This window comes from Temnothorax nylanderi, unplaced genomic scaffold (genome assembly GCF_030848795.1).
Source record: "Temnothorax nylanderi isolate EJ_2023f unplaced genomic scaffold, tnyl_v1.0 TNYL_tig0021_pilon, whole genome shotgun sequence".
Lineage (NCBI taxonomy): Eukaryota > Metazoa > Arthropoda > Insecta > Hymenoptera > Formicidae > Temnothorax > Temnothorax nylanderi.
Window position 1 is genome coordinate 546,488 of NW_027249083.1, and position 12,721 is coordinate 559,208.

At 41.0% G+C, this 12,721-nt stretch overlaps 1 protein-coding gene across 10 annotated transcripts in view; it reads left to right on the top strand.

The window, feature by feature from the left end:
- Eip93f (Ecdysone-induced protein 93F) overlaps positions 1–12,721 on the top strand; it is a 119,434-nt gene that overhangs the window by 93,759 nt on the left and 12,954 nt on the right. For 8 of the 10 annotated variants that reach the window (XM_071700164.1, XM_071700155.1, XM_071700162.1 and 5 more), the window contains 4 exons: positions 604–843; positions 1,311–1,387; positions 8,924–9,350; positions 11,168–11,212. In XM_071700164.1, the coding sequence (XP_071556265.1) occupies positions 604–843; positions 1,311–1,387; positions 8,924–9,350; positions 11,168–11,212 (789 nt within the window). The remainder of the gene's footprint in view (positions 1–603; positions 844–1,310; positions 1,388–8,923; positions 9,351–11,167; positions 11,213–12,721) is intronic. The other 2 variants (XM_071700165.1, XM_071700163.1) reach the window with 2 other exon arrangements.

Below are 12,721 nucleotides of genomic sequence, written 5' to 3' on the forward strand. Positions count from 1 at the left end.
AGCAAACGGATGCATAAGTAATCCTTTCCTCGCGCCGAATTCGGATACCCCGAGATTCTGCGACGAACGCTTTCGGGTGACTCGAAATATATATCGATGGTCTTGTCGATGTTGATGATTTACCGAGACGCGGTAGACAGATCGATGCACATTAATGCTGCTCGTCTCGCCTGCAAATGCACTTACGCAATCGTGTCATCGGAATCTCGTTTCATCCTCGTTCCATGCACCTGTTGTGCCGTCGCGAGCGCGACTCTCGAGTCTTGACCTGGCCTTTGCCACTTTTGATTAAGTCGAGCGTACTTCGTACTTGGGCGCCGGCCGCATCGCCGCACTTCCCCCGCTAGTTTCTCAGCTTTGATCACTGTCAAAGGCGTCAAGCCCCCCATAAAAGATTCACGAGGACTCGCGAAGGCGGCGGCGCGCCTTACGAGAAAATGAATTCGATCAGAATTCGATCCCGCCGCATCGCGTCTTCTCGCGGATTTTCACCCTGTGTGCTCTTTCTGCCGTCCGACCAATCCACCGGCTATTCAGTCCGGCCAAGTCCTTTTCGTATCGCGCGAGCCGGGATGACACGTTTCTCCGTGTTATGCCCCGCAGAGCCCGCAGAGCGACAGTAGCAGCAGCTCGCGATCGGCGGAGTCACCGATGTCGGTCCAGGTGGATCCGATGGCGGCGTCCGTGGTCGCCGCCGCCCTCAGCGGCACTTACCCCACCTTGCTGCCCCAATGGTGCTTACCGCCGAGGGAGGCGCCCCTCGTTGGGGTGCAGACCCATCAGGACAGCGGCGCGGCGGCCGATCAACCGCTCGATCTCTCGGCCAAACCCAGAAATTCTCAGGTAAGTTCGAGACCATTCATTCTACCGCGTGGAGACGCGCGGTCTTTCGCAGCTTCGTCTCATTATTTCTTGCAAACGCTCGTTCGAGCTTATTCGGACATTGAATTTGGTGGCAAGAAACGATCGTATACAATGCGCGGTGTTCGCCAAGTGTTCGATGAAGAATCACATAATGAGCGAAGATGATTATAAACAGTGTGCAAATTATCCGCAACAATTATTCATATTTTTTAGTGGGCTGTCACGATACGATCATTATTTATGCAACGATCGCTACTTCATATATTGCTGAACAATAATTCCTGTCACATAGTGTTTCATTAGTGCTTCTTAGTCCGTATTATTGAGTGACTAACGCTGACATCTAAGTAACTAGGCTATACGCTTGCGTAATATTAGTTATTTGTTTATTTAAATCACTCTCGACGATTTTTTATTTTAATACCATCACCCATTTGTTTGTTCAGGACAACAACATATCTCTACTGGAACAGAAAATACCTCTGAGAATGCCGACAGGCATCGATCCCAAGACTATCCTCAAGTAAGTAATCTTTTAACACTCTCCAACTAAAAGAGACAATATAGGAAATTTTTTACTAAGTGACAACTTTATTATACTTTAGTCAGAATAAATAAATCAACGCGACAAGTCTCACGTGACATTTTTAATTAAAGTTATATATCTACGCTATGTGTTATTCGCAAAAGCACACGCTCATATTTAATCTGTAAATAGAATTAAAATTCAAGTGAAGAAAATTATTCATAAAGCAGTCTCAATCGAACAGCTAGGCACAAAGATAAAAGCTGGTATATACAAGTTGAAAAGATTTGAATCACAGAAATTTGGTACCTTTAATTCAATTATTTTATTTTATTTTGTAATTTTATTTCTTTTGTTGGCAAACTTAATATGACAGTAGTAAAGTGTTAAAGCGATAAACGTATAATAACTATTCCAACTCCACATTTAAAGTGATAAGAACTAAAGGTGATAAGGTTCTCTCTAAAAGTGCGCGTTAGAATAAAAAACGATAAAAGCCAGATGAAAATGACAAGCCTAAACTCGAACGAATATTCGGCTTCGATGAGAGAGAGCGTTCTTTCCCACACGTTGGAAAATCGTCGTTTGTCAACGACAATGAGGCATCGTTTCGGCGTTATCGCGCAACTCGCTTTGCACCTCGAGCCTCGAGGCGAGTCACCGATACGAATATGCATTCCGTACCCGAGTGTGGAGGGGAAAAAAAAGAATACGATCCGTATGATCGCATTCCGTAGCGAACGTTCTTCGTGATCGAGTGGCCGTTTAAGCCGGGCCGGGCGGGCGTTTCGATAAGGCGTCGATTAAAACACCGCCGGCGAACGACTTTCGAAAATCGCGAAACTGACAGCCAGTCGATCCGGAATGCCGTCGCAATTAGGTGCCAATCACGCGGCCGGGCATAACCGTGATTTATCTCCCTCGTAAAGACGTCATGCGCGGCGACAACGGCAGAGGGGAATCGTATCGTTCGCTCGACACTGGTGCGGGCTGATCGAGTTCGCGGTCGTGTGCTGCATTTTCAGATTTATCTGGATATGCGGAATAAAATCAGCAATTGGTGCAATGTAACTAAAATCTTAGAGACCTCTTTCTCTCTCTCTCTCTCTCTTTCTCTCTCTCCTTTGTCTTAATCGGTTTGTAATAGTATATTTTTTATTTATTTATAATTATCAAAGTTATCATTTTCAATCATTTTAAAACAAACTCGCCGGGCGTACCGTTGATTGTTAAATAGTTTTTACGTTTGTGTTGCATTGCGTGTATGTGTAATTCATAAGTCTCTGTGCTATAATTATAGTAAAAGACAAACAGAGTTGTATAGATAAAGAGCTGCGGTTATCAGAACCTAGGATCGCGCAGCGAAGCTCAAGTTCGCTAGATGAACTTGGAGGTTCTATTGAGTCGGTCGTAATAATACCATTGCGAGTATTCGATTATGTTAGATATGTATGTTGTATTCTCTGGAGGGAAGATAACAATATTGTAAAATTAATACAGATATAAACACGTAAAAACATTATTCCGTTATAAAATTCACAAATTTACTAATAATATAAAATTAATAAAACGCTTTTTTTAATTGATTTGCGTAACAAATTAATAACTGCATAAAACAGGATATTTTATTATGATTGTTTAACTAAATTATTCAGTGTCGCGAACGATTCTTCATTTTCTGCACGGGCGCGATATTTTTCTCGCGATTCTTGGCTATCATCTTGGTTGCTACTGTGGAACGATAATAATTACAATGACTTTGTGAAAAATTTATGCGTCGGGGTAAATAAAGTCGTATTATAGTTTCGACAAGCTGTCAGTTCGCATTGCATTACACTCGAAAAGATGATTACTAATCTCGCGATTGATCTATTCGCAAGAATTTTATATTTTCTTCACTATATTAGACCGAGAGTCATTTTTATTCATACATGTCATTATTCATGCGCTCTTAAACAATTAATAATCAATTATATTTGATATCACAACAGATTATCTTAAAATATGACGTCGTATTTAATAATCTTTACAACATTTAATGTCTGTGATCATTTATCCTTTTATTTTTTGAAAATTTTTGAATTCTATTGGAAGATAAATAATTTTATAATTTTCAAAATGTTTTTTTTTTACTTTTTTAATTGAGTAAATAATTATAAAGGAATAAATGGTTCCATAGAATTTATGCTAGTCTGTACCATACATATTATTACAAAGAAAAATAATTTGTTACAAATTGCAATTATCTTACGAAATATAACGTTTAAGTTTGTAGAGATATTTTCTTCGTGAAGAAAATACTGTAATACATTTTTTCCTCTGTGACGTAAAGAGAATAATACGTTCTTTGATTAAACTGTCACAACTAGGCAGGCTCGTTTATTACATGGTTCCCACACGTAAATGTTTAATGTATCGTGCTTCAGTGTTTTAAACTGTACGAAAAAATTTCGTTGTAATACGTTTGTGCGATCGCGGTAAGCAGCCGGTATCCTCCAAACCGTAATAATACCGACGAGTTGCTTAAACTTTGCAACCCTTTGAGCTTTAAACTGCTATACGTCTGCGGTACGTACCTCGATAAATATTTAAGCAGTCCGTTTCACAGAATCGATGCAACTCGGTTGTGGTCTCGAATACGAAACATGATGGACAAATTTCGTAAACCTATCCACACGTTAAAATAAATGACAACAAAGGGAAAAGTTATACAATATATATTTTATTTCGTTTCTTTGTCGCGAAGATATTACGAAATGGATTGGTTATGAAAATATAGTATTTATATAATTCTCTTTTGCGTACTTTTACGCGACTTTCGTCAAAATTAAGAAAATCCTTGTAACAGACGAATATCGAATTTAGTGAACTTTGAATTTTATCTTGAAAGATTGAAGTAATTCCAATTTGTTCAACCATTATTAGATTTATGGAATAGAACATGGTGTATCAATTGACAAAAATATATCGAAATATTGAAATTTCATTACAGAAGTTTTTTCTTTCATCAATTATTGCAGAATGTCAATTTTTATCTTTGCCGCGCAGTTCGTGAAAAATGGAAAAGATCGGTAACTTGAGCGAATCGAGCGTGCCAGATTGTTAGAGGCGTACGTTGCCCCCATGTTTTCGCTGTTTTCCCCCGCGGATCATTTTACGCGTCAAATTTTTATCATCGTCTATTATTAGTCCACCGTAATCTGCACCTCCTGACATATCGAAGATGCAGAGTACCTCATGTATGTCGTGGCGCGTAATGAAGAAGCGTAAAGGGGAGACATGGAGTGTGAGAAAGAGAAAGCGAAGAAGCAGGACGGAAGAACGAATGAGAGAAGAGGGAAGAAAGCACGAAGGGGGAGAGAAAAGAAAGAGGCGAGAGAGAAGTTCGCGCCGACGCGACGCATACGCGGCTGCGTAATTAGCGATAAGATAGGACCGCCGACGAAACGTTGAGTCGAAATTAAAGCCTAATTTAAACTAGAGCGTGGATGTTTTGGCTTGAAATCATGGATTTAAATCTTGAACCTAACAGATCCAGGGATATAAACTTTTGGAGAACTGTATTATAAATATACAACAAATATGATAGTGCTCGCAAATGTGACGATCAAAATAATTAATTGTACTTGTCACTTTTCTCAAGAGACATTCAGGATCAAATATTTAAAAGTTGTGAGAGAAAAAAATGCGAGTTTATCAAATTTTTGAAGGAAATAAATTCGTGTATTGCATGAAAAATTCGTAGACGAAGAAAAGTGCCGGTAACTTAAAGCGTTTTGTATTCTCGGTCCGCGAATTGTGGCGCTCAAGACACATTCCTTGCAATGTGAATTCATTAGATGAGTCTGAATAAAGGAAGATGTAAGGTGGCAATCTTGCTCGCACCTCCGTCATATTTGTCGACCCACATTATAAAACGATTCATAGTTTATTATTGGGAAAATCCGCGTTACATATTTTAGATATATTAATTATGGAGATTTTTGCCTTTTCTTACACTCGTCTGTTTGTAAACTTAGTCATTATTTCAAATATGATTACGTAGAAATTCCAAGTAAAGCGAAAATTACGTAAGTTGTTAGAGTGTTAGACCGTTAATACAGTCATAACGTATACCTATTAAATTCATGCGATCTAGGCACGCCAAGTTTTTCTACTTCACTTTGATACTACAAAGTAGACAAGCCTCAAGGTACTTAGCGTCGTCTATAAACTGACATTGCGTAGCTAGACTAGTTTGACTAATTTTATACTTTTCTTTGAGCACTGCCGTTTACATGTTACGGCGTGATCTTCAATTTTTTTATGCAGGCATGTCCGTTTTATTTGTGTACGAGGAGGAGTAAAGCCAAAATTTCTTACGTCACATACCAGAGAAAGCTTAATTATTTTAAGTATATTACAATAAACCTTTTTTAATGGTATTTCATATTTTGTATTTTGAAGTAGTATCTATATTAATAATATGAATTGAATTTTTCTTGGGGATTTAGTATAAGATATACGAATCGATTGATCAGATTTAAGAACAAGCCTTCTTACGGCAAGTAGTCACGAAGAAACGAAATTAGACGTACAGTTCGCACTTGCGCGTCCGCGATACTGAAAAATAGGCGAGCTGCAATAAAACCAGACACCGGGTACTGAAGTAAAACCGGTTCGTAGAAGGCTTTGGAGAAGGTTCGCTGGCCAAAGAGATATTGACGTCGCTGCGGAGGACAAGATTACGACTATCTGGTTCGCGATTGCGTGAGCCTTGTGATTTATGCGAGAATTTACTAAACCGAACCATCCAGTTTGATCATGGAACCTTGGGGGGTTTCCGGTATCTGTAAATATGTCGACATTGAAGACGTCTATTTTTCCGCTTGTTTGTTTTTAACGATTTTACTAAAGATTTCTCATACGTTCGAGAAATTTTACATTGTTGCACAGAGATAAATCTGTCTCTTAAGTCTGAGGAATTCGTTCTTGACACAAATTGCTGTGTTACATTGAAAATATAACACGCGATACGATCTTCCGTTGCGGAGGTGTGCGATAAGAAGTCCGGCACGTCGCGGCGCGACGGTAAATGTTTTTTTTTTACGGAAATGCGACGTAGTCGATGATAAAGTCTAAATTCTCCTCGCGGTTAGATACGCGTACCGTCGTTTTATTTGGCGGACGCGAATACCGTTCTCTCTCTCTTCGAAATTGCGCGACGACATTACTCGAGGAACGTTGAACCTGAAACGCACATGGAAACGCGCGCCGACCGAGTTTCCGACGAATGTCGGCGTAGCCGACACGTATCGTCGCGTAAAACCGCAGACGAGTCGACAAACAAAAATCGCAGATAAATCAACGCCGGTCGATGGACTACTGACGTAGCGGGACCTATCCGGCAGGCCAACGTCGGACGAAATGCACTTTTATCAGCGGCACCAGGTCGACGAACTTGCAAAGGGAGCTCCACGGTGCGAGCGCGAGGGTGGGACGGCGAAAGGGGAGCGCGAAGCTCGCGCGATGATTTCTTACGCCTAATCTTATCGTTGCGCTCCGTGACAAATTACACCGACCCGATATCCATCGCCTTCGTGCCACGTCGCGTTCTTTTATGCGAGCGCGAAATATCACCGGATGCTCTCGCACGAAAAATACCTTGCTCCTCGCGTATTTAGCATGAGGTAATTAAATATAAACAACATTTGGCCTCCTGAAACGATCGAGAAAATATATTGTTGCACCGGGAAAAAGTTTTTACTGGTTTTATAAATTTTTTTTTTTATTAAATTAAAGAAACCGCCATTTACGGTTCAAGTTTGGATCTTAGTAGCTTAATACTGTATGTATATTATAGTATATTTTCCTAATCAAAATTCCCTCCCTCCCCCTTAATTAAATCATCATCGATTTAACTTTGATACTAAGCATCTATTTTTCTCATTATTAGTGTTATTTTTTGACATCATTTCTAGATTTTTATTAAGTTGAGTCATGTTTGCATTATTATACACTTTTTATTGTGTTGAATTAGTATTGTTTTTTTTCTTTTTTTTATCGTTTATTTTTCTCTTTATATGTAGTCCGATAGGATAAGATCTATTTTTACACAAAGAACGAAGATCTCATAATAAATGTTTTCACAGACACTTTAGAATAAATTGTCGCAACAAGATTTGCCTTGCGGACATAATGCGGACAGGAAATGGCGATGTAGACGACACGAAAATTTATGATAGCGATAAAAAGAAAATTCTAGCGAACAAATATTAAAGTTATTAATACACGACTTGTGCCTTCTGGCAATTTAACCGGTACATTATTTTAATTTTCATCTTTGCATAGATAAATCTCGTTCGTATGATATATGTACAAATCGCGCTGAGAAATGATATTTATGTAAATGTATTACGTATTTAAAAGGATCATAAGTTCTCGAATGTGTAACGCGTTTTTTTCCGGCCGGAAATCGATTACGTGCAATACGCGAAATTGCCGAGTTAACGCGTTTTTCAGTCTGTTCGTTTGAAAAACTTAATTTACATGGCTCGAATGTCCCCCGGAGCCAGGATCAAAGCTATATAGGATTCGCGCAATTCGCCATTGGCACGACGTCGAACACGTGCAGGCGTCGGAACGGCCACGTGGCCATTTGATGCGGGTCGCCTCTCCGAGTTAGTTTAGGAAACGCGGATACACGTGAGCCTGCATCGCGAGAAATGGCGAATAATCTGACTTTGTTACGTATATACGAAGCTTGAGTGAGTATATCGAACGCGTCTATAATATTGGCCAATCGATTATCAAACCGCGCGCAGTCTCTTGGCCACTTGCTCGCTCGGCAATGTTTGCTGTTTGAATGTTTCATATTCAGCGCGCGGAGACTATGTCTCAGCTAGATCCGTGCTCTTTCATAACAATCCTTAAAAAAAAAAAGAAAAAAGCGCAAACGGAAACTCTCGGTGAAATATTTTATTGTATTTTTAACCGATAAAAGGAAATCGGAAGAACAGCGAACTGTTTTATGTAATATTGATTTTTCCTCCTAGGGGAGACTATTTTTGAATATATTATTTCTTCCTTCAGTTTACATGCGCCGTTTTGGAATTAATTCTCCGACATAAGTATATGACAGGATAAACAAGATCTCTAATACGATGACTGACGGATAAGTTATAGAAGCTATCTTAGGAGTCGGGGGGGGGGGGGAGGCAGCGAAATGGAAAACTCGAAGGGCACAAAAATAAGTTTTCCTATGACAAAGTGCAATTGACAAGCAACGAGAATTCCAACGAGTTGTTTCCGTTACATCGACATCTCTCAATACTTTATAGTTATATTCACAGTATTCGCACAGTGAGGGTTCGAGAGACGCGATATTGCAAACTCGGCTCAGCCAAGCATTTATTCGGAGCTCATTTCCATACACCCTATATATATACGCTATCCCGAAATTACGTTTCGAACGGCCTGCCGGCCGGTCAGCAGCGTTGCAGGCAAAAACACCATCAGCTGGCCTCGATATAACGTTGATTAATGCTGTTTCAGCTCGTGTTACCGCGCGAAACCGCGAATGACCGGACCGGTTGTGACCGCGGCAGCGGCGGCGGCTGCGGCAGGCGTCGGTGGTGTTCCAGTGGTGGGTGCCGGGGGCGGCAGGAGGACTTACACCGAGGAAGAGCTGCAGGCCGCCCTCAGGGACATCCAGAGCGGCAAGCTCGGCACGCGGAGGGCGGCGGTGATCTACGGGATACCGCGTAGCACGCTGCGCAACAAGGTCTACAAGCTCGCGATGGAGCGCGAAAGGGACGCGTCCCTGACTAGCACCCATTCACACCCTCACGAGCCCGGCGCCCCAGCCACCACCACCACCACCATCACCACCACCACCACCACCACTACTACTACTACTACAACACCACCAAATACGACCCAAAACGCCTCCGCGACCACTCCGCCCCCGCAAGTGGACGAGGTAGGTTTTGGGGACAGACGACGGAAGATAATAGCTAGAGATCTAGAAAGAGAGAAAGAAAGAAAGAGAGAAAGGGGAGGAAAGAAGGAAAGAAAGAGAGAGAGAGAGCGAGAGTGGGCGAGATGCAGAGAGCGGGGAGTGGAAACGTGCCATTGACACGTGCCGAAATCTCTCGCCGGTCTTACACGCGTGTCGGGTAGAAAAGCCGAGGATGCAAATTGGCATAGACAGCAACTGGGGAATCTCGTGAGGGATTGATGTGACGAGCCGAGGCGGCGCGCGAAGACGCTCTATCGTGTATCTTCTTTTATCTCCGGAGCTTCCGTTACCGATGTCCGATGTTTCTCATCCGGAAACGAGTTGATGGCGCGACAAAGTGATTTCGGAGTTGCTTCGTTGACTCGTTTCAAATAACGCGGAATGCCGATGATTGATACCGCCGCGTACTTCGTGCTCGCGATCCATCTCGAGTGCTTGATAATCTCTAATGTTGTTTATGTATTATTTTGATTTGCAAATTATATATCGAATTCACATCGGCTAATAAATTACAAGACAAATATTATAAAAGTATCGAGAAAAAGTAATCAAACTTTTCATCCGATATATTATGAAACGTAGACGTATCATAATATCTGCACGTTGATGATTATATGATAACATTAAACACGAAATGAGGTATAAGAAAATATATAGATAGATAATATCTGATTAGATTTTCGTTAAAAAAATTGATATCAGATTAACGATTTTATAGATGAAACAATTATTTGTCTTTAGATACATTGCGATAATGATTATAAATATCTATGAGTCAAGTTTTGCGTAAGTTTGCAATATGTACCAATAGTCAAAGAAAAATGTCCTTGAAAATGTCAGTTAAAAAGAGAAACGATATGCACAAAAATATTACCTTAGATAATTATCTCAGAAGTATAGAATTATAATTACGATAATTTTCAAAGTCATTTATCAATATTATGGAATATTGTCAGGCACTCGAGAGATCACGTACGATATTTTTCGACTTAAATCGTCCGCGTGCGAATAATAAGTCTTCATGATTTACGTGACAAACTAGGCCGATTACCATGCAGAGAGACGTGGAAGGGTGGGAAACCGAACGATGCACGAGGGAAATCTCGTCGGGAAAATTCGCGAATATGTACCGTTCATTTGTACCTAAGTGTGGTTTTGGTTAGGAAGAACGAATGAAGCTTCCCCAAAACATACCTCTGGCACGGCGATCGTGGATCTCGCGTGGACCGAATGTGTCTTGTATCGCTAAACGATACGCTATAGTCGCCTAATTCGGACTCGGTCGATCAGCAATTTCTGTGATCGTAATTTGATTTACAATTAATCCAGAAGTATTATTTCTGGTTATATTTACATTAGTCCTAAATATTTGCTAAACTCTGTGCTTGATTTGTAAAATATAAACTTTTATTTCGACACAAATTTTTAAATCAAGTTTCGATGTTAAATATAGATAATGTGAATTTTATACATTAATTATTTCATCTTTTTTTCTTTAACTTGTATTTCGAGGATATTCTCAGATTGGCAAATAATTCTTGAAAGAGAAAAAGAGAATATTCTTTTTTAATGTCCTACATTATTGGGCAATTAGGCAGATAAGAGAATATCGACCTAGTGCGAAGAACGTTGACGGCAACTGTGCGTTTGTTCGGTGATCTCACATTGAAGGAAAGAGACGATGGTCTACGCGGCTCCGTACCGGTCGCCGTGGTGCTCCGTAGTGTCCAGTGTTTTTTGCATGGGCTGTTTAACTTTTTTTATCTCACTATTTGTAGTTTAACACACGGCAACTTGGTGTCCGCGAGGTTGCAAGATTCGAGGTAAGTTTTTGGGAAGGTCGTGTCGAGAGACGAAAGGAGGATTTGTCCGGGCTCGATCTTTCTTTCGTTCTTACGCTCATAGTCCGCGCCACGGAATTCATGAATGTACGCTTCTGGACCTCGACACTCTGCATCCTCGATGTGTCGAGCATACAATCCTCCGCATAGAGACGTCGTCAGTCAAACAATTGTTTTGAAATGGGCGGATCACAATTTCGGTATGAATGCGCCGCTATCCGTGAAACAGTCGCGCGATCGAAGATGTACGGCAGATTAAACGCGGTGGTCCGATTTAATCCTCATCACCTGATAGTGTCTTTCGCCTTGATTCTCGATTCTCGAATTGAAATAAAAAAAATAACTCACCGGTCGATGCGCAACAGTTGTAAAACTGCGTTGATCTCAAGGTTGATCTGTAACACAGAAATATTTTTACATTAAAACATCGTCCAAGGTAATCGATACTTGAAGTAAATAATTATCGCTCTCGTTAAATTTTTAAGATGTTATTTTAACAAATATTTTGAAATGCTAATGTAAGAAATCGCGGCCGCAAAAACTCGTTTCCGCATTAACTTGTTAGCATAATTAATCGCGAAAAATCGTGCAAATAATAACCGTGCGAATAAGAGAGAGACGCGACGTTCGCGACGTAATATCTTTTCTTACGCCGGAGATCGAACTCCGAAATTGCGAAATTGCGCCCGGAGTTAAACATAACGAGTAACGAGTATCACGTAATGAGCGAATCAAGTCGCGCTTACTCTGGGAAAAATTTGGGCCCCACAATTATAATAATCAAATTATTTAGATAGCGTAACCCTAACTTTACGTATTTGGACTAGAAATAACACCGCGTAACTAAAAATCGTAATTAGCTATTCTATCTATTTCAAAAATTTTTAAGTTATACTAGTCAATTCTCTCAATTAGTTCTGTCGATATTCAGTTACGCAAAGATAATTTTCACTTAAGGGACACTAACCAAAATGTTGAAGTGCTTAACTGTGGGTCCAAATCGGTAAAAATTTTTCCCAGAGTAAGGAAGTGGCGGAATCCGCCACAGAAGAGCAAAATAATAAACGATGAATAACATCTACTCACCTCACGGTTGCCCCGCTGTCGCCCGATACCTCCCAGGCCTCCTCCTCCTCTCCTCGGTTCTCCTCTGTTGTCGCATCTCCATCGGTGCACTCACTCACGACGCGACGTTCACGCGAAAATCGACGATATATCGTCGCTTATGATCGCGCGACACTTTCGGCACTCCCGGTATTAATCTCGCGACGCGGCGCGTACACGCGTTTATTACACGACGACGGAATAATTACGGAGAAGCTACGAAAGAAACTGTACGATCCGCTCGACGCCCGTCGGCGTCGGCCCGTGGCCCGCATGATGTCCCGCAGGTAGACGCGACGAGTGAGTTTAAAATGGCGGAGAGAATTTCGTAAATCGCACGGCCAACTTCATTCGCCTGGAGCAACCGTCGCGAGGACACTACACTTG